Source organism: Aegilops tauschii, chromosome 5 (genome assembly GCF_002575655.3).
Source record: "Aegilops tauschii subsp. strangulata cultivar AL8/78 chromosome 5, Aet v6.0, whole genome shotgun sequence".
Taxonomy (NCBI): Eukaryota; Viridiplantae; Streptophyta; class Magnoliopsida; order Poales; family Poaceae; genus Aegilops; species Aegilops tauschii.
Window position 1 is genome coordinate 382,927,605 of NC_053039.3, and position 27,198 is coordinate 382,954,802.

Here is a 27,198-nt window from a genome sequence, read left to right on the forward strand (position 1 = left end):
GGTGCAATTGCCTTGGCAAAGGAATCCAGATTTCACAAGAGAACCAAGCACATCAAGAGACGCTTCAATTCCATCCGCGACCAAGTCAAGGAGGGAGACATAGAGATCTGCAAGATACATACGGATCTGAATGTTGCAGACCCATTGACTAAGCCTCTCTCACGAGCAAAACATGATCAACACCAAGACTCCATGGGTGTTAGAATCATTACTGTGTAATCTAGATTATTGACTCTCGTGCAAGTGGGAGAGTGAAGGAAATATGCCCTAGAGGCAATAATAAAGTTGTTATTTATATTTCCTTATATCATGATAAATGTTTATTATTCATGCTAGAATTGTATTAACCGGAAACTTAGTACATTGTGAATACATAGACAAACAGAGTGTCACTAGTATGCCTCTACTTGACTAGCTCGTTGAATCAAAGATGGTTAAGTTTCCTAGCCATAGACATGAGTTGTCATTTGATTAACGAGATCACATCATTAGAGAATGATGTGATTGACTTGACCCATTCCGTTAGCTTAGCATTTGATCGTTTAGTATATGCTATTGCTTTCTTCATGACTTATACATGTTCCTATGACTATGAGATTATGCAACTCCCGAATACCGGAGGAACACTTTGTGTGCTACCAAACGTCACAACGTAACTGGGCGATTATAAAGGTGCTCCACAGGTGTCTCTGATGGTACTTGTTGAGTTGGCATAGATCAAGATTAGGATTTGTCACTCCGATTGTCGGAGAGGTATCTCTGGGCCCTCTCGGTAATGCACATCATTATAAGCCTTGCAAGCAATGCAACTAATGAGTTAGTTGCGGGATGATGCATTACGGAACGAGTAAAGAGACTTGCCGGTAACGAGATTGAACTAGGTATTGAGATACCGACGATCGAATCTCGGGCAAGTAACATACCGATGAAAAAGGGAACAACGTATGTTGTTATGCGGTTTGACCGATAAAGATCTTCGTAGAATATGTAGGAGCCAATATGAGCATCCAGGTTCCGCTATTGGTTATTGACCGGAGATGAGTCTCGGTCATGTCTACATTGTTCTCGAACCCGTAGGGTCCGCACGCTTAACATTCGGTGACGATCGGTAATATGAGTTTATGTGTTTTGATGAACCGAAGGTAGTTCGGAGTACCAGAGAGAGGGGCTGCCTAGGGCAGGCCCCCCCCCCCAAGGCCTAGTCCGAATTGGACTAAGGGAGGGGCGGCGCCCCCTCCTTCTCTTCTCTTCTCTCTTCCCCTTCCTTCTCTCCTACTCCTACTACTTGGAAGGGGGGAATCCTACTCCCGGTAGGAGTAGGACTCCCCTTGGGGCGCGCCCAGGAGGCCGGCCCCCTCCCCCTCCTCCACTCCATTATATACGGGGGAGGGGGCACCCCATAGACACACAAGTTGATCAGTTGATCTTTTAGCCGTGTGCGGTGCCCCCCTCCACCATAATCCACCTCGGTCATATCGCAGCGGTGCCTAGGCGAAGCCCTGCGTTGGTAGCATCATCATCACCGTCATCACGCCGTCGTGCTGACGGAACTCTCCCTCGAAGCTCTGCTGGATCGTGAGTTCGTGGGACGTCACCGAGCTGAACGTGTGCTGAACTCGAAGGTGTCGTACGTTCGGTACTTGGATCGGTCGGATCGTGAAGACGTACGACTACATCAACCGCGTTGTCATAATGCTTCCGCTTACGCTCTACGAGGGTACGTGGACGACACTCTCCCCTCGCATTGCTATGCATCACCATGATCTTGCGTGTGCGTAGGAATTTTTTTAAATTACTATGTTTCCCAACATGTATATTAAACAAAAGGACATATTCCGGCTAAGCTACCTAAGGCACCATCTGCAAACTGTAGTGAACACTATCAGATTGTCATCTTCGACCTGACCTGGTGGGCTGGACATACAGTTTAAGCTTCAGTTCAGTTCATCTTCAGAAGCAGTGAGACATAACATGTTGAGTTCTGGTGTGCAGAGTACATACAGGTGGGAACAGGCTGTTGGGATCTTGTTCGGAGGAGGAAGAGGGTCGCCCATGTTGGCGACTAAGATCCGGCTGCGTGTCACTAGCATGGGCATGACGGTGGTGCTCTTCCTAACCGACGCCGAGCTGCGGGCCGGCGAGGGCCACTCCTTGACGGGCGTCCTCTCCTCGAAGTTCAGCGCGATAGGCCTGACCACCTTGGGCGATGCGAACACCCCAGCACCGCCGGCACCATTATGGTTCTCGGGCCCCCAGGAGCCCCTCCATGGCGCGGCGGACTTCTTGGCGGGCTCGGGCGTGTCCACGATGAGCGAGTGGCGCCCTGGGATGGGCCTGACGCCGTCGCTGATGGGGACGGGGATTGCCGGGTCGAGGGAGTCGACGTGCTCCTTGTCATCTCAGACAGGAGGTGGACAGAATCCAGGGGCGTGCCACGGCTCGGAGTGGAGGGAGGCTGCTGACGGGCATGTGTTTACGATCCAGCCGTGGATGACACGGAGGAGGAGCTGGAGAACCAGCCTGCGGCGGGATGGTCGAGAATCACCGGGGAGCAAGGCGCCGGAGCGGTGGAAGGGGAGGAGGGCTGCGGGCAGGCGGCGGCGGCTACGGCTGCGGGTGGAGAAGGGAAGACGAGCTAGGGATTGGGGAGGGATGTGCGTGGTTTTTTTTCCACACCGGTGAGGGATCGACGGGCTTCGCTCGCTCGATCGATGTGAAGGTAGAAAACTAACACTTCCACAGTAAGATTTGTTTGTCATGGTTTACTTGTTAATTTTCTTAAAATCCTTTATTTGTTTCCCGAAAATCTATTATTTGTTTCCTAAAGCAAATTGCATTAACGAGAGAGATCGATCGATTTGAATAATTTAGGAAAGTTAGATCTGTGATCTTTTGTATGTTTGGAAAGTGCTGATTTTTTAAAGAAAATAGTGAAGGAAAAAAATAAACCAATGGATAAGAAAACCCGTGGGAGAGGGTGGTGGGAGGTGGGAGAAAATAAAACCAGACGAAAATAAAACCGGAATACCAAGCTACCAATTGCTCCATTAGGAATAGAGATTCATGACAACCATAGATTTTGCAACTGTTAGTTACTGGATCCTTGCATGTTCACTCTGCTGGATTCCTCGAGATCTATGTAAATCAAGTAATCCAGTATGAAATGGTAAAATTCAAGATTGACCAAGGGAAGAGAGTGCGGTGCACGATAGCGAGGCATGTGCAGAAACAACAAAGAACCAAGGTAGCACACACTTGCACTTTGGAATTGAATTTTCAGGGGTTCGACATGTACTAATATTCAGATTATCAAGTAAGTATGGTGCATTTAATTATGCAACACAACACCAAGCCTTGCAATATTAATGTAGCTTAGCGAGCTTCATGTTTAGCAACATAGATTCATGTTGTATTGTTTAGGTTAGAGCATCTCCAGCCGCGCCCCCAACAGGCTCCCAGGCGACTTTTTGGCACTGGCGCCGAAAAAACGCCCCAGTCGCGTCCTCAGGACGCCGAAATCCGCCGGCAGGCCTGTTTTTGGGCCCGGCGATCGCAGGCCGAACCCGGCGCACTGGGGGCGTTCGGTGGCTCCGGCGCAAGGGAAAAGCACGTCTGGCCCACACCGTCAGGCGAAAAGTCAAGTCTTTCTTCCAGATTCGCCTCCCACCCCCCGCGCGCTCGACCGCCAACCGGCTGATCCCGGTGCCGCCCACCGCCCGCCACCGCTAGATAGCCCATCCCCGCTGGAAAAAGAGCAGAGGTTTCGCCGAGGCAGCCCCTCCACCAGCAGCTGGGCGATTTTTTCTGCGTTTCCGGCCGCGGAGGGGCAGTGTAGCTGCGGGTACGCGCCCACCGCACCCGCAAGGTGTTCGGCGATTTGCCTGCCTCGGCAATGGACTCGGACGACGAGGAAGCGCTCGCCGCCTGCTGGAGGAGGAAGCCGAGGCCGACCTCCAGGAAGAAGAACATCTCATGGTCCTCGCCGCCCTCGTCGGCCTGTTGGCGAGCAATGAAAAGCCGCGACGAGGTGGCTCGGCACCGGGGCGGATGAAAGCAAAGAACCAGCATCGTCTCGAAGGCTACTGCATGCTCTACTCCGACTACTTCGCCGACGCTCCACTGCACGGCGACAAAACATTTCGGCGCCGTTATCGGATGAGCCGAAAGCTTTTCCTCATGATTGTGAATTCCATCCGGGAGTTCAACAGCTACTTCAAGTGCAAGAAGGATTGCACCGGCAAACTTGGATTCACCTCGATCGAGAAGTGCATGACAACGATGAGGATGCTTGCATACGGAGCTCCCGGTGATTCACTCGACGGCTATGGGTGCATGGCCGAGTCCACCACCATTGAGTGTTTCTACAAGTTCTGTCGGGCAATGGTGGCAGTGTTTGGACCGCAATACTTGTGAACACCCAATGCGGAAGACACTGCTCGGATCCTAGCACAGAATACAACAAGAGGATTTCCTGGGATGCTTGGAAGCATTGACTGCATGCATTGGAAATGGAAAAACTGCTCATTTGCTTGGTAGGGGATGTACAAAGGCGCCAAAGGCGGTTGCAGTGTGGTACTTGAGGCGGTGGCCACACAGGACCTCTGGATTTGGCACTCCTTCTTTGATATGCCAAGAACTCACAATGACATCAACATGCTGCAGTGCTCCCCTGTCTTTGCCAAGCTTGTTGAAGGTCATTCTCCTCCGGTGAACTTCGAGGTCAATGGGTGGCACTACAACAAGGGTTACTACCTAGCTGATGGCATCTATCCGAGATGGTCTACATTTGTGAAGACTATCTCAAACGCTGTGCCAGGAGGCAAGAAGTCCCACTTTGCCAAGATGCAGGAGGCTTGCAGGAAGGATGTCGAGCGGGCATTTGGTGTGCTCCAATCTCGATTTGCTGTTGTCCAGTACCCTGCTCAGACCTGGTCGAAAGATCAAATGTGGGAGATCATGACTTGCTGTGTCATCTTGCACAACATGATCATCGAGAGCGAGCAAGAAGAGCCAGTGTTTGACACTGAACCATACTACAGGCAGGGTCCTCTAGCCGAAGTTGATCACTAGATACCGGCAACCTGGACTGCCTACCTCAGTATGTGTCAGGAGATCCGAGACCCATAGGTGCATCATCAACTACAGCAGGATCTGGTGGAGCACCTATGGAGGATCAAGGGCGACGCCTAGCTCGACGTGTGATGACATATGAGTTTTATTTGTTGAACTATATATAATTTGTATTGAACTATTTGTTGTTGCACTATTTTGTTGAATTATTTGATTTTCTGTGATGAAGTATGTGATAAAAAAATTATTTATGTGTTCTCGCCGATATCGGGCCATTGTTCTATTTATCTGGGCCGAAAAGCGGCCGCGAATGGGCCGATATCGGCGCCTGGGGGCGACGGCTGGATGGCCAACCGCCCCCAGCGCCGATTCTACCACCGGCTCGCCCCCAGGCGGCGATTTTTATGCCTCCTGGGGGGCCAACGGCTGGAGATGCTCTTAGGTAACAATGATTGTGCTTCTGATCAGCAAGTCTACCGGTTCCTTTCTTATTTGGCCGACGTGCAACATATACTAGATCGGGACCGCGCCTTGGCGCGATTGTGCCGGTCTCAACCTTTTGATGAAGCATGTAACAATATGCCAAAAGAACCCAAATATAGCATTTGCACTTATACAGAATGATAATAAATTAAAGAAATATTTGATTGTGATATAAGTAAAACACAACGGATCTCAAGATCAACATTAGATTATAAGACAGGATCAAAGCCCGGTGCATTCATAGGACCACAAAGAGACAGTCATTATATTTGAACGAAGTTCGATACCAAAAGCGAGAACACGTAAGGAAAGCCAACCACGGAGCCATAATCACTAAACATACTAACAAGTGGCGTAATTCATCTGCCTTGTCGATGTATTTCACAGGGACTGCCTCACACGAACCTGATACAAACAAATTGTGAGATATATAAAATACAGTGATTCCTGTACTCAAGCATTCTTGAAAGTGCAGTATATGTACAGCAAGGCGAAATCACAATAGTTATGAATTAGGAGAGGCCGCATCTAATAGCGCGTCATTTTTTCCATGTGTCCTTCCAAGCGGCTACTTGTGTCTTCCATTATATCAGGAAGATCTCCAACAGAGTAGTCCATGGCAACTGCATTCTAACATGCACAAAAAAGTAATGCATGTAAGCCAACCTCTAGCAAGCCTCATGTTATTGGTCTTTGACTCCTCTAACTGCTGCAGCAAGCGTTCGGCACGGCGCTGCTGTCATTTGGACGACGCAAGGTTCAAATCTCTAACAACTGTGTTAGTCATATCGTCTATGTATCTGACAGCCTTTATCGCAACGGTATCCTCGGCAGCCTCATCGTCTGTGCAATAAAGTCCTGGCACAGAAGTGTCGCTGATTGGTCCCCCAAGGTCAATCGTAGAGGTGTTGAAAAAGACGGTTACACGGATTTTGCCCTCCTCATGAACAACACGCTTGTACTGAGCCGGTGATAACCCAAGGTGTGCTAGGAGGCTGTCAAGAACTGTTCTGTGTGGGATCCTAAACACTCGCTAGATTTCCTACAGTACCAGAGAACACAAAACATAAGGTCATGGGGAACTGCTTAAAGCAATTGAGATCACAATACATGAGAGGAATTTGAAAAAGCAGTCATTGATAAAAGCAATCATAGTGATAAAGAAGATATGCTCAGTCTCTGGTTAATCAGGTTGATATTGAGTATGCAAGAGTAGCTCGGAAGGCAAGACTGATACGATCATATACTGTGGAAAGACAGAAAGTAAATTCGTATAGTGTTTGGTCTTTCTAAAGAAACCTACCTACACAGTATCAAAGAAATAGAGTTTAAATCATCACAACGCATGGATCTAAATATCATTATTTATTTGCTATTCCTAGATCACATGTATGTTTCTTTGTACGGATGGCAGTGTCTATATCCGTGAGTATCTCCTCTGATTACAAAGATTGCTGAGTCACATACTCACACTGGCGGAGCCTCGTGGAGGCGAAACAGGGCCATGATCCCCCCTTCTGAAAGTGCAGACACTGCAAAACTCTGTTATCTCTTGCTAAACTCTGTTGATTTTCCGGCACTCTGATCACACCCCAAGACACAACACAAGGGACCAAAAATCGATTAGCTCATGTACTCGTGTGTAGCCTGCTGCTAGTGCCTCCTCGAGTGTGTGTGCTTGGTATGGAAAAATAGCCCATTATATTAATTTAATGTGCATATTTGTATAGTAACTGAATCCATTGTCAAGTTTTCCTGGATTCGACCCTGGATTGCCCTGGCTATTTCTAAGCCGTGCTCTCATTTGGCTCCCTCTTTAATTTGGTTCACGCTCCGTAACTGCATACTGACCATACTTTTGTAGCTGTCTAGATAAATCAAAGAGAGGACGTGACGCATCTCAGCTCACCTGTGCAAGTGCTCGCAAACAGTTGTTAGTGGAGCCAGCGGAACCCGGCGAGCCATGAACCTGGAGCTCATCGTCAGCCATCGCGACCTGAACAGATCCAAGAAATTCCTCAGATGTAGGCACACCTTCAAGGCTTAGAAGGAATATAAACCATCTGTGTGATGTGCGCAGGTGAGGTCTGACCTGGTTGCTGGATATAGGCCTGATTAAAGTTGCCCCTGCCCCGGTTCACAAGGCAGATCTAGCTGATTTAACACCTCCAGCAAGCACACACGCACACAAACAGTCACAATATCCTCATCTTGATGAAAGCGAAAATGTATCATATAGCACGCACGCACACGAACAGTCACATTATCCTCATCTTGCTGAAAGCAAAAAATGTGTCATGTACTGTAAATTCATACCTTCACCTGCAAAGGGTATGGTCCAGTTTCAATTGACAGTCTTGATGATTCATGTTGGCCTTTAGATAAGTTTTTGAACAACAATTTCGCAACCTGCACAAAAAGCAGAGGAAAGCTAGTAAATACTTCCAACATGATCACCTTAGTATAGTGATCCTACTTATCCAACGACCCATATATCTCAAATAGAACAGCTTAATATCTCAAACAACAGTAAACGTCCAGCATGTTCTCCAAAGTTACATAATATAACAGGTTCAAAGGCTGTCAAGATCAAAAAATAGCGAGGGGATTTCGTAGTCACGTGGCAAAGGTAATAAATTTTCTTCTAATTTAAATCTCAGACATCTCAATGAAATAAATAATTTGATACATAATTGAAACTGAACTCTAATCTTTTGTTGTTTAGTTGTCTTTTCGTGACTATCAACACTTTCAGTTTTAGCGTATGAGATGTTTCTCTGCGTCCTCCTCCCCAAGAAGTTAGGTATTAATTTTGAGAATTTACATTTGAGTGGTTTGGCGACATGGCATAGTACCGGGAGGTTTCTGTGAGGAGCGAGGTGAGACGGCCACTGCCGCTGAAGGAGTGGGGATGATGCCATAATTTGACAAAATACCAAATTTGCAATTCACATGTATCGGTTATCATCAGACTGTGAGACAGAGGACACCACATAACCGAGCCACGACAAACATGTAGAAGGGGAACCATAAGTGAAAAACGATGAAATGAAAAAATGTAATGGTAAAAGACATATAGTATCTTCATATATGAAAAAATATGAAAGGAAAAAAATGTAGTGGTATTCTACAGGGATGTGTTGTACCTTGCACCTTGAGATAAAATTGTTTCTGTCAGCAGCATGACTGCATCTTGCAAGAACATGTAGTCTCTCTTCTCTGTTTTGTCTTCTATGTTCTGTGAACACATAAACAGAACGAATGTTAGACGAAATATGAATTGTCTGATTGCCTAAGAAAGTGCATCAGATTAAACTGTATAGATAGTATAATAAATGTTCGCTTAATGCATTCATCAATGGCTAGGGAGACCAAATCATAATAACCTAGGCAGACCAAACCAAACAACAGAGGCCAATGAACATGCCATTCTTCCTATTCTCTTTCAGAAGCATCAATCCAACACAAAACAAACCGAACCCTTTGTTTTTTCACATGTCACTCGACAAAGAACATCATTTTCCAGCAAGCAAACATGAAGGTGCCAAGTAAAAACACAAGACTAAACAGACGCGAGCCAAGTGGACCAATCCAAAAGGCACATGTCCTGCTGCATTCACCTCTTCCTGAAAGCTCACTACAATCCTAGAGAAAGATCCCAACCCTAGCCAACAAGCCAAGCAAGGCAACAAACATGTACTCTGTAAATAATTAGCTCGATCCAAGGCCTTCCTTGGCAGCAAGGTAAAAACAAAACAAGAAAGACAAAGAAAAATCTCTTCTTTGGAACCTAGCTAAATCAGGGAATTGGCTAGATAAGATAGATGTGCAGGGGTAGGAAGAGGGGGTGGAGCTCACCAGGTTCAGGGGGGTGGGGGGTAGGAGGAGGGAGGAGCCATGAGGGCTCGTGCCTCGTCCACCTACAGCAATTGCTACTCATCCAGATCGGAACCGACCTTGTCCACCAGAGGAGCAGGGACGCGTCCGTGCACCTGCGTAACCAAAAGCAGCAGCAACATGAGGGGAGGGGGTTAGGGTTGGAGCAGGGGGGAGGGCGTCATCCCGAGCAGGCCATTGCGTTGGCGCGGAGCAGGCAGAGCACAAGCACTCGGAGGCCAAGGTCGGACGACATCGCCGGTGAATCTGCGAGCACCTTGGCTGCCGCCTGACCTGCTCACTCTCCCTCTTCTCTTCCCTTCCCTTCCCTTCTGATGACGAGAGGTCGAGGCTGCGGGCGGCGTGGTGCGAGGGAGACGAGGAGAGAGGTCCACGGCGGCGCGGTCTGAGGGGCGTCGGCGGCGGCGAGGTCTGCGGGGCGTTGGTGGTGGCGAAGTGGGCGGGGCTGCAAGGTCTGGTGGAGGGAGAGGTCGGGGAGAGGGCTGGGGCGAGCGGGGCTGGGATGCGGGAGGACGGGGGTTGAGGGCGCGGGTGCGGGGAAGAGGCGGCTAGGTCATCTACACGGGAGCGGACGCAATTTATATGCGTAAGCATGAAATGACGAAAATGCCCTCGGCGGGGCAAGCTATTTACGTGCGGTGGCACGGTCGAGGTGAAACTATTCATTCCTACAGTACCAGGATCTGATCCGACGGCGTAGGTCTTCCAGCGGCTTGATCCGAGGCCCAGATCGCATCAAGCACTTCGATCCAACGGCCAGAAAGCCCAAATCGCTGAGGAGCCGGGAGGATCGCTGTCATTCTTATTTCTCGATGCCTCTGTTCTGACTAGCCAATTTTTCCTCGTACTTTTCTTTCTGGTGAGAATAAAGCTTATGCTGCCATCATATTTTCCCGATGTTGTTGCAAGCACACCACATGTATGAACTGCGCCCGTCACGCACGTACTCCCTCCGTTCCAAAATAGATGACTCAATTTTATACTAACTTTGCACTAAAATTGGTACAAAGTTGAGTCATCTATTTCTAAACGGAGGGAGTACTCACGATGCTAAGGTTTAACCGGCTCAAGTTTCATCAAAAACAAATCATCAGTCCAAATCACAGCCGCCACGCCGTAGTGCACTTGCGCCACCCCGCGCCTGCCAACGAGCCTACCTTATAGCGCCGCCGTGCACTCGCTAGCGAACCTGCCTTGTACCCGTCGTCGCCTTGCGCCCGCCAGCGAGCCTGCCTTGCAGCGCCCCTGCCTCCAGCCGCCGAGCCTTCCCTGCCTCCATCGGGGAGCACCAGGACTGCAGAGGTGGCTAGCTAGCTTGTGAAGGGGAATGGGGGGGGGACGGGAACCGTTGTGGCTGCCAGGCCTCGGCCAGCAGGGAGAGGTGATAGGAGTTTGGCCGTGTGTGCGGACCGCCGTGCGGGACAACAACCATTGAGTGTCGACGGAGGCGGCAGGGTGGAAGGCGGCGAGGAGCACCTCGCGACAGGATGGGCACCTGTGCTACTTCTCGTCCGAGTTGGAACCAGGACCTCGGCGCTACCGACTCCGGTGTGGAGCTCCTCCACAACGTCGCCGGTCTACATCATCCATCACAGTAGCGGCCATGGGTGAGCGAAGGTGCCGGCAACGAGATCTTCGGCGAGCTCGTCAGTTGTTCGACGGAATGTCAGAGAAGGGATGAAGAGAGGCGCGAGATGCTGACAAGTGGGCCTATATCAACTTAACAGTCTATGCAAGCGTTGTTGACTTTTCTTGCCACGTCATCACTTACACGTGCTCCAGGCGTTAGGTTTTCACTGAAACCACTCTAATTGATCAATCGGTGTTTTCTGAAAACTGTCAGCACAATTGCGACGGGTTTTTGAAGAAAAAGAAAACGAAAGATGATGGTTTTTTAAATTAGGATCCCCAATTATGATGGTTTTTTGCAATTTATTCCACCCTAACCCGTTATCCACAGCTCATGCTCAGCACTATTGCAACAGTGCTTATTCTTATTCAGACCAATCCAGTACGTGCCGATCGACTCCAACGGAGCACCAACATCAACATCGACCACACACGTGCCGATCGATCACGCGACGCGGCGGCACAGCATGATCCCGTCGGAGATGGCGAGCTGGCACACCTGCACGCGGCGGTCGGCGGTGAGCGCCGCGTTAAACGCCCTGGCGATCCCTGCGAGCTCCCGGTCGCGCTCCGACAGCGCCTCGTCGTCCGGCGCGGCCACGGAGCCGCCCCACAGCGTGTTGTCGTAGGCGATGAGGCCCCCGACCCTGACCAGCCGCAGCAGCCGCTCGTGGTAGTGGTGGAAGTTGGCCTTGTCCGCGTCCACGAACGCGAAGTCAAACTTGCCCAGGTTGCCATCCTGCAACGGCCATGCCATGAACTCACGGTCATCTCGCTGCTGCATGCAACACAGGGGCGCGAGCACGGACGGAGGCAGGGGGACGCGCGGCGCACGTACCTCGGCGACCAGCTGATCCAGCACCGGCAGCGCGAGCCCGACGCGGAAGTCGACCTTGTGCGCCATCCCGGCCTTCTCCACCACCGGCGCCCCTATCTCGTCGTAGCTCTCGCGGCTAAGGTCAATGGCCACGACCTGTCATCAACGACATAGTAACACAGGTCAAAGACAATGGTCTGGCCGTGCGCGCACACACCAGGAGGAAGCCAGCGAACGGCGGAGCTCTGACCTTGCCGTCGTCGGGGAGGGCGAGCGCGGTGGCGAGCAGCGAGTACCCGGTGAACACGCCGACCTCGATGGCGTTCCTGGCGCCGAGCATCTCGATCAGCAGGCCGAACAGCTGCACCTGGTCCGGCGACGCCGCCATGCGGGCCCTGCACGTGGCGCGTCTCACGACGCCCGTACGGGCAAAACGTCAAACACCAACCGTACAAGAACTACTCGAGCAACGACGACATAGAAACCGCCGCCGGAGATCGGAATCCTAGGAGTCGGACGGGATCCTTACATGGGGTGGGTCGCGGTGGCGACGCGCAGCTCCCGGAGGCAGTCGGGCTCGCGCGGGAACACCGTGGACTCCAGTATGTACTGCGGCAGAGAAGACGTTGGGGGAATCGGTGGTCATGTGACGGCTGTGAGGAAATGGATCGAGGAAGTTGCGGGCGCGTGGTGATTTGATCTGGATGGAATCAAGAGGGAGGATTTGATTTACCTGGTAGAGCTGCTCACTCTTGAGGAGGGTCTTGCTGTAGAGGCTGCTTCCGGCGGCGGCGGCGGGGGCGGCCATTCTCGGACGGTTGGTTTTGCCGGCCGGCCGGCAGCGTTCCTGAAAATAGGCTTCTTGCTTCTTCGCAGAAAAGTCTAGACTTGTCAGTTAGAGCATCTCCAAATGCGCGGTGCGCTATAAAAGCGTTTCCGGAATCATGAGTTTTTGCGTGCCGCGGAGCGCTGGCTCCAGCAGCCGCCGTAAAATATAGATACGCGAGCCACTCCAGCAGACGCGCTATATTTGTTCCCTTTTCTACTACGACTCGATACACATTTGGCTTCGACTCTATAGGCATAGATAGATAAAGCCATAGATAAAAACAATAGATAGATAGTACATAGAAAGATTAAAAAGAATAGATAAAAAATGATACATAGATAGTGCATAGATAGTTCATAGCCTTCCCCTACGATAGACAAAACGACAAATAAAAAAATTACACCTCGTCGTCCTCCTCCGCCTCGAACTCCGCCTCAGTGATGTCCTCCTCCGATGTCTGAATGAAAGGCCTCAAGGTACCGATCGTCTTCGGAGTCCCAGGACGACGCTGCTCCTAGCTCGATGTTGAATTGAGCGGCCGCCTTCCGCGTACGCCGGTCCTCGCGATAGACGGCTCGCTCTGCCCTCCTCTCCCCCCCTCCACCCTCCTTTTGCGCGAAGAACTGTTGCTCGTTGATGACGTCCTGCGGGAAGCGTTGGCGCCACAGCGCCATGGGTTCCTTGTTCATCTAGGCGAGGCTGAGACGACGCTCCCGCCTCCGGTTCTCGCGACGATCCTCGTCGGTGATAAGCCGCGGGGGAGGTGCCAGCTCCCGCGTCGGCACCTCCGGGAAGTTCATGTACCTACGGGACCGTCGGAGGCGCCACGCCGCCGCGTACGCGAGGGTGGCCTCGTGGGCGGTGTCGAAGGTGCCGAGGCCGAGGCGCACGTTGCCGGACCGAATCTCGGCGGAGAAGGTGCTGGAGGGGCGCGCGCGGACGCCGCGGTAGCCCGAAACTCCCTGGCGGCGCGGCGGCATGGTGGCGCGGTGGTGGTGCGTCGGCGGCGAGGCGAGAAAGCGGCGGAGGGAGCGGGGAGAGAGCGGCAGAGGGCGCGTAGCGAGGTGGAGAGCGATGGGAGGGCGCGTGGCGAGCGCTGCATTTTATAGGCGCGCCTGACGCTGCGCGCCAAAACTAACACGTGCCCGGCCGCTTTTTCGCGCGCGCAATCTTTTCCCGCCGCCGCTGAAGCGCGCGAAACCGCCCCGCGTGCGCTAAAATCGCATTTTACCGCGCGCGCCCTTTTTTGCAGCCACTGTTGGAGATGCTCTTATCCCAGGCCAGGAGGCAAGCGATGCTATCAGGGTCCGTAAACAGGCAGGTGATACCGAAAATGCTACATCGACGGGTTTGTTACGGGATTTCAACGGACTCTTCCAACAAATTAGACTTGCTCCCCCCCTCGATTTTCAGGAGGGTGAGGCCCCTCTCTCCCCTTTGGTCCAATCGTAGTTTGCTAACTCAAAAACACACCTGTTATGTTCTGTTGATGTAGCATTGCTCACCCGCCGCCCGCTGGCATGACGTCAGACCAAAATCACCCTCTCTAGAGATTCAGTGGGATGGTAGGATTTTTCTAATAGGGGGTTGATTTTGATCCAGTGTTTTTTGCCTTAATCGAACACAGAGTTTCATGGGATGGTAATTTTGTGTTCCTAGATTCGGTAGTGTGTAGGAGTGGGGCTTATTTTTTGGTAGGCAGTGATAGTTTTTTGGGGGATTAGTATAGGGTTTGAACCCTAAGCACATTTTTTGTGAATCAAGGTTCATCTTCTATCTATCTAGATTCATATTTTCCCCATTTCATGTCAGGCTTGTTGTAGGATCGCAAGTCGATCTAGAGAGGATGATTAGATTACATGACAAAATAAAAAACACAACTTTTTATAATTTTAGTTCTTGATGAGTTTTACCAATTCTCACAAGTCACAACTCAAGCAACACCCTACACATGCAAGTCTAGATAGTAGGCAACGGAAAGTAAGACTTTGCATATGAACATAAAGGGTGGATCGGAGAAAATCAAACGCAATGAAGACACGATGTGGCGTGGTTCCGATAGGTGGTGTTATCATACGTCCACGTAGATGGAGATTTCAATCCACAAAGAGTAATGGTTGCGCGAGTCCATGGAGGGATCCAACCATAAATGGTCCACGAAGAAGCAGCCATCCTATGCCGTCATGACTTTCATCCACGAAGGACTAGCCTTACTCGGGGTAAATCTTGATGAAGTCGGTGATCTTCTTGCGCTTATAAACTCCTTGGTTCAACTCCACAAGATTTGAAAGCTCCCAAATAACACCTAACCAATTTAGAAGACACCACTCTTCAAAAGATAATATATGTTGTTGTTGATGATGAACTCCTTGCTATTGTGCTTCAAAAGATAGTCTCCTCAACACACAATCACTCTCTCACATATTTGACACGGTAGTAGAAGGATTGAAGTGGAAAGCAATTTGAGGGGCTAGAAACCAAGAATCAAAGGTTGGAGCAGAATCCCCTTGATTTCAACATAGGTATAGATGGTTCTCTCTCAAAAAATGGATATGAAAAGTGGTAGTTTCATCCTGATTGCTCTCTCTGGGAGTTGGTGGAATAGGTGGGATATATATAGACAGCATCAAAAATCTAACCTTTTCACACATTTATGCACAACTCTTTGGGACCGGGGTGAAATCAGGTAAGACCGACTAGTGTAAAATGTTCGAACTTTACACTTTTCGATCATATCAGGTGAAACATCCAGAGGGACCGATAGGTGATGACCTAAGCACTTTTCACACTTCAGTGACACCGGTCAAAACCATTCGGAAGTTCCGAGATGAAATCAATAGGTTAGAGAAGGTTGGCAAGCACACTTTGATGAGACTGAGTGTCATCTCGATGAGACCGAGTTGCTAGGGTTTTGACAGTGGCTCTATCAAGTGTATCTGAAAGTGTATCTCGATGAATCCGGATAGATGTGTATCGATGGGCCGAAATTGACTTTAGAGTTTTCAACGGAAAGACATGTGAGGGTGTCGATAGTCAGGGGCATTCACGCGCACGCTTCCCCGGTCCGAGCCAGGCTCTCCTTCACACCACATTAAGTATGGTGTAGAGAACCTTGGCGCCCCTCACGCCTCACAAAGTATGGTGTAAGTATGGTGTAGAGAATCCTGACGCCGTGGTGTAGAGAATTTTAAAATTTCTACGGCCCAATATTTCTAACCCACATGCTGCAAATGAAGTTTCGCCGGAAGTCGTCGATGCTGCACACTGCACCATGTGAGATTGCAGGCTTGCAGCATTTGTAGCGCTGCATGATGCACCATGAAAGCTGCAATGGAGCTTCGCCGTGCTCTGCGTGGCGTTGCTGCGATCGTGAAATCATCCGGTTGATTTGCAGCCGCCGCCTTTTCAATCCACCTCAGTATGCAACAACGTTAAAAATATGTTGCAACGAGGATGCATCTCTAAAAAAACACATCCAATGGAATTCACGGTTTTGTTGTCTTTGCGTATGTTCTTCTTGGTACGTGCAGGAGGGATTATGTGGGAGAGGATGCGGACCAACGACAGGGAAAGATATCCAACTAATCATTTTGCCGGTATATAAATTGTGGAGACTCGACAATCTGAACGGAAGTAATGTCAGTCCGTTCTTCACTGGCTCGAGTCCAAAACTCAAAATACATTCTGAGCTACCGGCTAGCCTTATCCATATCCATCACTGCACCTGGATGCTCAAGACTTTGCCCCCGGACGGCGACACCTTGGGGATGTTGAGGTAGAGCACGCCGTCCCTCGCCTCCGCCGCGATCCTCTCCACCTCCACGTTCTCCGGCAGCTCCACCCGCGTCCTGTACCGCCCGTAGCTCGCCGCCGGCCACGCCTCCTCTTCCTCCTCCTCCTCGTTATCCTTATCCTTCTCTCCGTCCGCCTCACCTTGCTTCGCCGCCTTCTCGGCGACCACCACCAGCGTCCGGTCCTGCACGCTCACGCGCACGTCCTCCCTCGTCATGCCCGGCATGTCGAACCGCACCAGGTAGTCCCCCGCCCGCTCCTTGATCTCCCACGGCGTCCGCCCCCGTCGGTAGCCAGCGGCCGTGTCGTCCGCGCGCCGTGCCGTGGGCGCGGCCGGCACCACGAAAGGGCGACGGCCGTCGTCGTCATCGGCTTCGTCCATGATGCGCTCCATGGTGCGCATCATCTGGTCCAGGGTTCGCGCGTCCGGGAAGCTGTCCCATAGCCCTGCCATCCAAGAATTCAATTACCAAGAACATGATTAAGCCATTCGTCCAGACTCCAGACTGTCGCCGAAAAATCATCAAGAAATGCATGGCGTGGCACTCCGGGAGCTCTTACCGAATGGCGTGGTCTGGATGACCCTCCTCCTCGGAGCAGGACTCCCGTTCCCCTGCCGCGGCTGTCTAGCCGTCGCCGTCGGGGGCCTCCGCAGATGGTCAAGGTTATCGGCGGATCCGTTCCTGGTGGACCGGACCCTCACCGAGCCTCGCCCGGGGCGGCAAGGAGCCCCCAGGGACGCGGCGACGGGTTGCGGGTTGGAGACCACCGCCTGCAGCATTCTCGCCGGAGATTTGATTTGCCTTGGACTTGGATTGATTAGTTGTTTGATGAGAAATGAGCGCGACTGTAGAACGCAATGGTGCCCTGTGCGTTTTATATACAGGGGGAGCAGAGATATGGCGGAGACAGAAGGATCATGGGAAGGATGGAGTGGTTTCTAGAGAATGTTTTGGGGTTCCAGAACTATCTTTTTCCATCTTTAGGTTTTTGTTTTTGGCTTTCAGAACAAGTTCCAGAACTTTCAGGACGCGTACGCTGGACAACGGATATTGCATTGGTGGATTTGTATTGCGTAGGCCCATGGGCTTCGAGAGATCCGGGGAAAACAACACGTACAGCCTATCAAACATTTCGGATCCCATTTGCTAGATTTCAAGGAGGTGCACCAGCTGTTGGATATATATTGTAATGCAACTGGTCAGCGCATCAATTATGATAAGTCTTCAATCTTTTTTAGTAAGGGAGTTCCAGAGTCGGTAAGACATGAAATTAAAGGAATCCTTAACGTGCCAAGTGAAACCCTCGACGAGAAATACTTTTCTTTTGCATAAAACTTCTAAGCTTTATTTAAACAAATGTGTTCACTGGGCAGTCAGCCATGAGGCTGCTAACCAGAAAACTAGGAGTTTCAGAGAAATACTTGGACATGCCATCTGATATTGGGACATCAAAGAACGGGGCCTTTAAATACTTGAAGGACAAATTGTGGAACAAGATACAGGGTTGGATAGAGAAAACAATGTCATCTGCTGGGAAGGAAGTTCTGGTCAAAGCAGTAGCTCAGGCAGTACCAGTTTTCTCTATGTCTTGTTTTAAATTGTCTATAGGGCTTTGCGAGCATCTCAATATGTTAATTCAGAAATTTGGTGGGGCAGTAAAGATGGTCATTGTAAACCACATTGGGTCTCGTGGAAGGAAATGACAAAACCAAAAGGCATGGGCGGCTTGGGCTTCAAAGATTTCGAACTGTTCAATTTGGCTATGTTAGCGAGGCAAGCATGGCGCATGTTGCAAGATCCAGAGTCATTGAGCGCCCGTGTGGTAAGGAGTGTTTATCATCCAAACTCATCAGTTTTGCAGGCTACCCTCGGCAACCACCCTAGCCAGATATGGAGAGCCATCATTGAAGGAAGAGATGTTTTGTAACAGGGCTTGCTCAGGCGAATTGGTAATGGAACAACAACTAATATATGGGTCGATAACTGGATACCTCGGGACGAGATGCTGAGATCTTATGGTAGTAGGGTTCCAAACCCCCCGGTGATGGTGTCTGAACTAATAGATGCTACCTCGGCAACGTGGAATTTTCAGAGGCTGCATGAGGTGTTCATGCCGATGGATATTCCGGCCATCATGGGCATACCTTTGTGCACAAGGAATGTGGAGGACTATTGGGGCTGGCATTTTGAGAGGAGCGGAGTATTCACAGTAAAATCAGCCTATAAAATGCTTGTGGCAACGAAATTGAGAATGGACGCGTGGCTGGAGGAATCGGCCGGATCCTCAAGTATAAACACCGAAGAGAAACCTTGGAAGATGTTGTGGAAAACACAAGTATCGGGCAAGATCCGGATGTTTTTGTGGAGGTTGTCCAAGCACTCAGTTCCAACAGAAGATGTTAGAGCTCACCGCCATATGACAAATTTGGATGCATGCGGATTATGTGGAGGAACAGATTCTTGGAGACACTCATTGCTGGAGTGTACTGTTGCTCGGTGTACGTGGGCGCTGGTGGATGATGACATCGCTCAGCACCTCATTGCAACAACGGAACCAGATGCTCGTCACTGGCTCGTTGCACTGATGGATGCTTTACCTCACATGCAATTCATTAAGGTGGCTGTTACACTCTGGGCAATTTGGTCCTCTAGGAGGAAAGCTATTCATGAAGGAATATTTCAAAGCCCTCAAGCAACACATATGTTTATTGATAGATATATTAGAGATCTAGAGATCCTGAGGGAACCGAGGTCGTCACCGAGTACAGGCGTTGCAGCAGAGTCCAGGGGCAATAGAAGACAGAAGGCACCACCAACAAGATACGCCAAAATCCATGTTGACGCCAGGGTTTCAGCCAGGGAAGGTGTCACAGCTGCAGTTTGTCGAGATGACCAAGGCAACTATATGGGTAGCTCGGCTCTAGTCGTACGGGGACTCCAAGACCCGGCGACGTTGGAAGCTATTGCATGTAGGGAGGGAATAGCGTTGGCTGAAGACCTGCTTGTTCAAAATTTTATTTTGGCATCTGATGCGAAGCAGGTGGTCATGGATATCCACAATTCAATCGTGGAAAATATGGAAACATTGTTTCAGAGATACTTCATAGAGCTACCATGTTTACTTGTAATTTCGTTTTTCAAAGTCGAGACTCGAATAGCGATGCTCATAGCATAGCCAAGTTTGCTCGTTTTTTAGGTCAGGGGCGTCACGTGTGGCTTGGGCAACCCCATGATCCGAGATGTATTCCACTTTCTGTGGCTTATGAATGAACAAACTTGGATCCCCTAAAAGAATTGCTAGATTTCAAAATGCAACCAAAACGGCAGCCGAATACAAGGCAAACAATGGCACCAGACATGCGGGGGCACCGCATGATGTGCCCATCCGTCGTCACTTGTCACGCGTTGGGCGCACCACCAATGGGATTCAGCTTTTTTTTGCACGTGTTTTTGGGTTTTTTTGTCTTTCTAGACTTTGGCAGAATTTTTTAAGAAATATGCTCCCTCCATAAAGAAATATAAAAGCGTTTAGCGCACTAACATAGTTATCTAAAGGCATTCATATTTCTTTACAGAGGGTGTATATTTTTTGGAAGTGGTGTTTTTTTTTCTTTCGTGAACCACATATGCGCTTTCGGAAAAGAGGACAAAAACACAGTTGTGCTTCATAAAAATAGACACTGTTCAAAAGGGAATAGCATGTGCTTCTATTAAAACCACAACCTATGCTTTACGAAAGAGAAAAATATAGTTGTGCTTCCCGAAATAAGTAGAAGCACGATTGTGCTTCCACAAGAAGCACGATTGTGCTTCTCGAAAAGGAAAAATATAGTTGTGCTTCCCAGAAAAAAAGGAGAAGCAATCCTGTCAGAATTGTGCTTTCGGGTAATTTTTTGCGGTCTTTTTCGTGTTTTTATCTTTGGGTTTTTTGTTTCATTTTTTCAGACTTGTTTTTCATTCCTGGTCTTTTGGGTTTTTTATGAAAGAAAGTTCATCGAAACCTATTACCAATGGATCTAGTATTAAAGATCTCGACTCAAGAAATCCAACGATGTAAATGGTTCTTTATTTGGACGCGCGGTCCAAGATATAAACCATTTTGAAAAAAATAAATATATAAAAAGAAAGAAAAACATTCAGGTTGCGACAAGTGACGCAGATGTAGTGTGACGGACATACACTGTGCCACTTGTCGACAGTGACCTTCAAAAGAGATGGCTCTTAATTATTATTTTTAGCAAAGATGCCTCTTTTTTTTTTTGAATCAGCAAAGATGCCTCTTAATTAGTGATTTCGGAAGATAATAGCAATCACCCACTACTGCACCGAACAGCATGAACCAGCCCAACAACCTGTGTGGCAACGGTTTTAGGAACCTTTTAAGCTACATTTGGGGTTGGTTTAGGCATCTTCCGTCCGGTTTTGTAAAGGATACCGTGTGTCTTTTCTTCTGTGTTTCTCTTCATCCGTCCCATTTCTTCTTTCTGTCTTTTTTCTTTTTTCTTTTTTTCTTTTTTCTTTTCTATTTTCAAATACATGCCAATTTTTAATACACCCACAACATTTTTTGTATACAGGTTTTACAGTTCTATATACTAGTTGATTACTTTTTGTATACACATTTAACGTTTTATACACAGGTTGAACATTTTCTTAATGATAGGGACATCTTTTATATATTATAATGTTTATAAAAAAATTTGTGTGAGCATATTTTTAAACACGCGAACATGCTTTCAAAGTCACATTTTTTTGAATGGTATGAACATCTTTTTACAAATTATGCGAACAAATATTTAAATGTTCACGGACACTTTCAAGAAATATCATGAAACATATTTACAAACGTGTACACATTTAAATGATATGGGTTTTTTAATTACTTGATTTTTTATTTGGGTAAACAAATTTTATATTTCATGAACAGTTTTTAGTGCGTGGTGGAATTTCAAAAAAACCATGTAAAATAATTTTTACAAAAGGGGAACATTTTTAAAAATTTCATATTTTTTAATGTTGTTATTTGTTTTTGAAAAATTGCGCGAACAAATTTGAAAATTTTCATGAACATTTCAAGAAATATCATGAAACATATTTTCAAACGTGTGAACATTTTTAAATGATCTAAAGATTTCTTTAAAAAAATTGCACAAACTAATTTTATATTCCTTGAACATTTTTTATTGTGCGGTGGAAGTTTCTTGGAAATCATGTAGAGTAAATTTTGCGATGTAACAAACGAGCGAACGCAACGACGAACTAACACTACATACCCTCGTTTGAAGTCATGTAATATTTTTGGTTTTGTCTAAAAAATGTAATATTTTTGTTAAATATGGTACAATCTACAGTGTGATCTTGTCGGATCTGAGAACATATTTGAAATACCTTATCGCGCCAAGTATAGCCGATGATGATGCTGTATTAGGACCTCAATTTAGTGGTAATATATCATTTTTGTTCTCTAACCCTATACGGCTAGGGCAAGTTCTTCCCTCCAGACGTCATAGGTGCACCTATGGATTCACCTCCCCTCTACATGACGTTCCGGCGGCTGGTGACGGGGAAGGAAATCCCGGTGCCTCCGCTCCTGTTGGTAGTTTACGTTAGGGTTTTTAGTTCGGCATTCAGGCGGATAGCAGCGTTTTTTCTTCAAGTTTGTCTTCTGGCTCTGATACTCCTTGAGTTCGTCTGTCTAGACGTAGTCAGCAGAGCTCTAGTGTAGATTTATGTCGTCTTCTTAGAGCATGCCGATGAGGTTAGGGTTTCTCTTCATGTGGCGAGATTTGTTGTCAGGTACTTCAGATCTATGCCTGGGTGCAACGGCGATGACTGCGGGTCCAGAGTGCTGGTCCTTAAGGCATGTGCACGAAGACTTCTCGGCTGTCATTTGACAAGGTCAAACCGGTTTCGGTAGGGGAACGGCGACAAAGGCACGCCAACGGCTTGTTCTGGTGACAGTAGTGGTCATTCAGTGGTGTCAGAATGTTGATGTAATTTTTATTATGTTTGAGATGCTATGTGGCTTCAGTGAATGCTTGTAATAGATGTGATGCTTTTCGGAAAAAAAAACTCAATCCATCGGTTCTGGACCAGCACCTAAACACATGTATCGTGTTGTCTCGTGCTACCTCTTGAGCATGCGTTGGTTTTCCCTTGAAGAGGAAAGAGTGATGCAGCAAAGTAGCGTAAGTATTTCCCTCAGTTTTTGAGAACAAAGATATCAATCCAGTAGGAGACTACACGCAAATCTTTAGTACCTGCACAAACAATTAAGAACCTTGCAACCAACGTGATAAAGGGGTTGTCAATCCCTTCACGGCCACTTGCAAAAGTGAGATCTGATAAAGATAATAAGATAAATATTTTTGTTGTATAGATTGAAAAATAAAGATTGCAAAATAAACGGCGACAGAAATAGCACGTTGGCGGGAGATTAACAGGATGGAAAATAGACCCGGGGGCCATAGGTTTCACTAGTGGCTTCTCTCAAGATAGCAAATTCTACGGTGGGTGAACAAATTACTGTCGAGCAATTGATAAAAAAGTGCATAGTTATGAGAATATCTAGGCATGATCATGTATATAGGCATCACGTCCGTGACAGGTAGACCGAAACGATTCTGCATCCACTACTATTACTCCACACATTGACCGCTATCTAGCATGTATCTAGAGTATTAAGTTCATAAGAACAAAGTAACACATTAAGCAAGATGACATGATGTAGAGGGATAAACTCAAGCAATATGATATAAACCCCATCTTTTTATCCTCGATGGCAACAATACAATACGTGCCTTGCTGCCCCTGCTGTCACTTGGAAAGGACACCGCAAGATTGAACCCAAAGCTAAGCACTTCTCTCACTGCAAGAAAGTTCAATCTAGTAGGCCAAACCAAACTGATAATTCGAAGAGACTTGCAAAGATATCAAATCATACATATAAGAATTCAGAGAAGAACCAAATATTGTTCATAGATAATCTTGATCATAAACCCACAATTCATCGGATCTCGACAAACACACCGCAAAAAGTATTACATCGAATAGATCTCCAAGAGAATCAAGGAGAACTTTGTATTGAGATCCAAAGAGAGAGAAGAAGTCATCTAGCTAATAACTATGGACCCGAAGGTCCGTGGTTAACTACTCACACATCATCGGAGAAGCTACGGTGTTGATGTAGAAGCCCTCCGTGATTGATTCCCCCTCCGGTGGAGCGCCGGAAAAGGCCCAAAGATGGGATCTCACAGGTACAGAAGGTTGCGGCGGTGAAAAAAGTGTTTCGTGGTGCTCCTGGATGTTTTCAGGGTATACGAGTATATATAGGCAAAGGAAGTCGGTCGGTGGAGCCACGAGGGGCCCACGAGGGTGGGGGCGTGCCTACCCCCTGGGCGCGCCCTCCTACCTCGTGGCCGCTTCGTTGCTTCCTTGACGTCCACTCCAAGTCTCCTGGATTGCGTTTGTTCCAAAAACGATCCTCGCGAAGGTTTCATTCCGTTTGAATTCCGTTTGATATTCCTTTTCTGTGAAACACTGAAATAGGCAAAAAAACAGCAATTTGCACTCGGCCTCCGGTTAGTAGGTTAGTCCCAAAAATAATATAAAAGTGCATAATAAAGCCCATTAAACATCCAAAACAGATAATATAATAACATGGAACAATAAAAAATTATAGATACGTTGGAGACGTATCATCTCGCACGTTCTAGCATGTCATCTTTGTTTTCCAATCACGATCATTGTGTTTCCCATGAGAAAAACTCACATATTGTTCTCGTATTATTTTCTCTGCATTCTTTTTTAGTATAAGTAGTTTAAAACAATATATTTTTCACATAACCTACATACCCAATTAGGCAGAGCATGGAAGTGCTTTGTGGACTCTTAATTTTTAAAACCCAACTGTAATCCAAACCCTAAACTTAATCCATAAATTTCCCTTTATTTCCCCCAATATATACTTTGAAACCCTATTCCTATAACCAAAACTGTGGGCGCAAAGAAGAGAAGAACTTACTAAACGCAGCCGAAGGACAAGGCCCACTAGTGGCTCCCCGTCGGAGTGGCCTTGATTGCCCAGACGAAAGCATACGTCATCGTGTATTTGGGATGATTCCTCCTGGGAGCGTCGGCTAGCCAGGCAGACGACAGCTCCAGCTCGTCTCTGCATGGGACGATCTCCCAGTCGGCAAATTTAGACTTGTCGGAGTCGAATCTGCTGCCCGGCATGTGAGAGGAGGCTGGAGATCGCTGGCGAGGAGCTGGGGGAGGACGGAGCGGCAGAGACTGTAAGTGGATTGGAGTGGCAAGTGGCTAGGGTTTCGTCTGAATGTAGATAGGATGGAGATACTTGTGGTGTCGGGCTAGGCGAGCGTGGGCCTGCGTGACAGACGTGGCTAGGCGTGTTTGGGCCTCCCCATATCCGCCCCAGATATGGGCTAGGTATGAGAGGTGTCGGTCAGCCCGAACGTATATGGACAATTTGGGCGGTGCGGCTGGATCATGATTTCTTGACCGATCACTTACCGGGTCTTCCGCGCGGATGTATGTGAGTAATATATGGGATTTGTTGTAGATGCTATAACATTAACATGTCCAAAGTCCAAACTTCTCTCTTCAACTAAAAAGGGAAATAGCAAACCAACTTGTAGTTGAATGGTTAGAAGGACATCGGTTTCCCTAGCCTACGAGGGTTCAAATACTAGACTTGACACTGATGCTCGTATTTTTCTGAATTTATTTCAGGCCTACAAACCATGTGTGTTTACTGAGAAGAGACGTTCCATCAACTACGAATATGCCGTCTCGGTTTTCTTGAAGGTCTCAAAGGCAGTGGCAGATCTAGGCCCTAGGCCAAGCCACTTTTTGGGCGCCGGCGGGCCAAAAACGTCCCACTCATGCCCCCAAGTTCTTATTTTTCGCCGGATTTGAGCAAAAATAGCCCCGGCGACCTCACGCCACACCCAGCCCATCGGGGGGCACTTGGGACCGCCGGCATTACTTTTTGCATGGCGAAACCCCACGGGTCAGGGGGCAGGGCAGGCGGCCTAACTCCTTTGTACACTGTAGCACAATACTATAGCAATTGCTATAGTATACTGAGGGGGCCCGGGGTGGCCCGCTGGGGGATCCAATCCTGCTCATAGGGACAAGATGTGTGAGCACGCATTATAGTGATGAATATATGTCTGTAAGTATGAGTGCGCGTGTACGTTAAGAAAAACTAAGAAAGAAATAATTACTTCTTTGCTGACAGACCGGGACCCACCACCCATCGCGAGCAAAAGAGGATTATCTACTGCGGTAAAAGATACTTTTGGGCGCCCACGCTGCCCTCCCCCAACCGCGCCTTGGTTCAAAACAAAAGGCTTCGGTTGCTCCACATCATCTGCTTTGTTCTTACACTGATCCAGCCATGGAGGCGGCGAGAGAGAGAGCGAGAGAGGCGAAGGAGGCGGCCATGGAGGCGGCGATCGGCGACGACCACACCTGGTACGAGTTCCTCCCCATCCTCTCCTAGATCATCGCCGACGCCGCGGTGGCTCGCCAGACGCTGGAGCAGGCGGCGCAGCAGCTCGACATTGCCGCCGCGGAGGCGAACCGCCTCGCCGTCATAGCCCAATTGGGCCTCCTACGCGACGGTCATGTGTCTCCTCCGCCGCGACATCTACGTCGCCCTCGACCTCGACCGCGGCCGGGTCGCCGACCTTCGCCGCGAGGAGCCCCTCGCTGCCGCCGCCGCTGATCCGGGCCCGGGCGCCGCCCTGCGCCCCAGCTGTGGTCTTCTGGTCAACGTCGGCCGCGGGATCGACCTCCTCCTGCGCACCGAGCCTCCTGGGCATGTCATGCACTCCTTCTCGCTGCGCTGGGAGGAGGACCGCGACGCCTGGTACCCGGGTTGGCTCTACCGCGTGAAGAGGGAGGTCACGCACGCGCTCCATAGGCTGAACCGCGCGCGCTCGGAGGCGGAGTGTGTTCACCCGGATCTGGCTCGTTTTCTCGTCGTGCCGACGTCATCGGAGCCCGAGGGGGCTGCCACCGCCGTCGAGGCATGTGTCACGACCGCCGAGAGGTGCGGCACGGCGGCTCAGCACGCCCGTGACGCCTCCGAGAACCTGCGCCGCGTCCTGGTCACCCTGCGAGGCCTCCGCGAGGACATTCTGGATGAGCCGCCTCCTAGACGCGTGATGCAGTTCTTCGGCCCGCCGATCGCCGATGCCGACGCCGACGCAGGTTAATTTGTCTACTCTTTCTCTCCTAGCTTCCTTCCTGTCCGCCGACATACCGTCAACAAGCTTGGAAAATATATCTTTGAGGTCTTGCTCACATGATTGTTTGCTTCCACGTACAGCCGGAGCTGCAGCCGCCGGAGACGAGGCAGCAGCAGCCGGAGATTGACCCCATGCTTCGTCTCAAGTTTTGTTTCCAATTCATGCGCTAGTAGAAAAAGGGTCATCTGTCCCGGTTGGTAAGGGCCTTTTGTCCCGGTTGTTGAACCGGGACTAAAGGGTCGTTACTAATGCCCTAGCCCTTTAGTCCCGGTTCTTACACGAACCGGGACAGATGGGCCTCCACGTGGCCGCTGCGGCCAGCCCAGGTAGGAGGGCCTTTGGTCCCGGTTGGTGACACCAACCAGGACCAAAAGGCATCCACGCGTCAGCATTTCAGTGGCT

General features: G+C 49.0%; 4 protein-coding genes across 5 annotated transcripts; 1 reads left to right on the forward strand and 3 right to left on the reverse strand.

The window, feature by feature from the left end:
- Nucleotides 1-11,240: 11,240 nt before the first annotated feature.
- Nucleotides 11,241-12,805, reverse strand: LOC109786071 (tricin synthase 1). 2 transcript variants are annotated; one of them, XM_020344651.3, is made up of 5 exons: nt 12,630-12,805; nt 12,426-12,505; nt 12,147-12,291; nt 11,918-12,052; nt 11,241-11,818 (listed from the first exon to the last, which is right to left on the reverse strand). In XM_020344651.3, the coding sequence occupies exons 1-5, from the start codon at nt 12,702-12,704 to the stop codon at nt 11,525-11,527; spliced, it is 729 nt and encodes a 242-aa protein (XP_020200240.1). In that variant the 5' UTR covers nt 12,705-12,805; the 3' UTR covers nt 11,241-11,524. The 2 variants fall into 2 exon arrangements, with proteins under 2 accessions (XP_020200240.1, XP_020200238.1); XM_020344649.3 differs by having other exon boundaries at nt 11,241-12,052.
- Nucleotides 12,806-13,414: 609 nt separating this feature from the next.
- Nucleotides 13,415-13,705, reverse strand: LOC109786093 (ethylene-responsive transcription factor ERF112-like). The gene has a single exon (XM_020344672.1). The coding sequence runs from the start codon at nt 13,703-13,705 to the stop codon at nt 13,415-13,417; it is 291 nt and encodes a 96-aa protein (XP_020200261.1).
- Nucleotides 13,706-16,299: 2,594 nt separating this feature from the next.
- LOC109786126 (small heat shock protein, chloroplastic) lies at nt 16,300-17,422 on the reverse strand. Its single transcript, XM_020344699.4, has 2 exons — nt 17,079-17,422; nt 16,300-16,964 (listed from the first exon to the last, which is right to left on the reverse strand). Exons 1-2 carry the CDS (start codon nt 17,296-17,298, stop codon nt 16,441-16,443), a joined length of 744 nt encoding a protein of 247 aa, XP_020200288.1. The 5' UTR covers nt 17,299-17,422; the 3' UTR covers nt 16,300-16,440.
- Nucleotides 17,423-18,563: 1,141 nt separating this feature from the next.
- On the forward strand, nt 18,564-26,045 carry LOC141022893 (uncharacterized). The gene is made up of 2 exons (XM_073499175.1): nt 18,564-19,416; nt 25,939-26,045. The coding sequence occupies exons 1-2, from the start codon at nt 18,564-18,566 to the stop codon at nt 26,043-26,045; spliced, it is 960 nt and encodes a 319-aa protein (XP_073355276.1).
- The last annotated feature ends 1,153 nt before the right edge of the window (nt 26,046-27,198 follow it).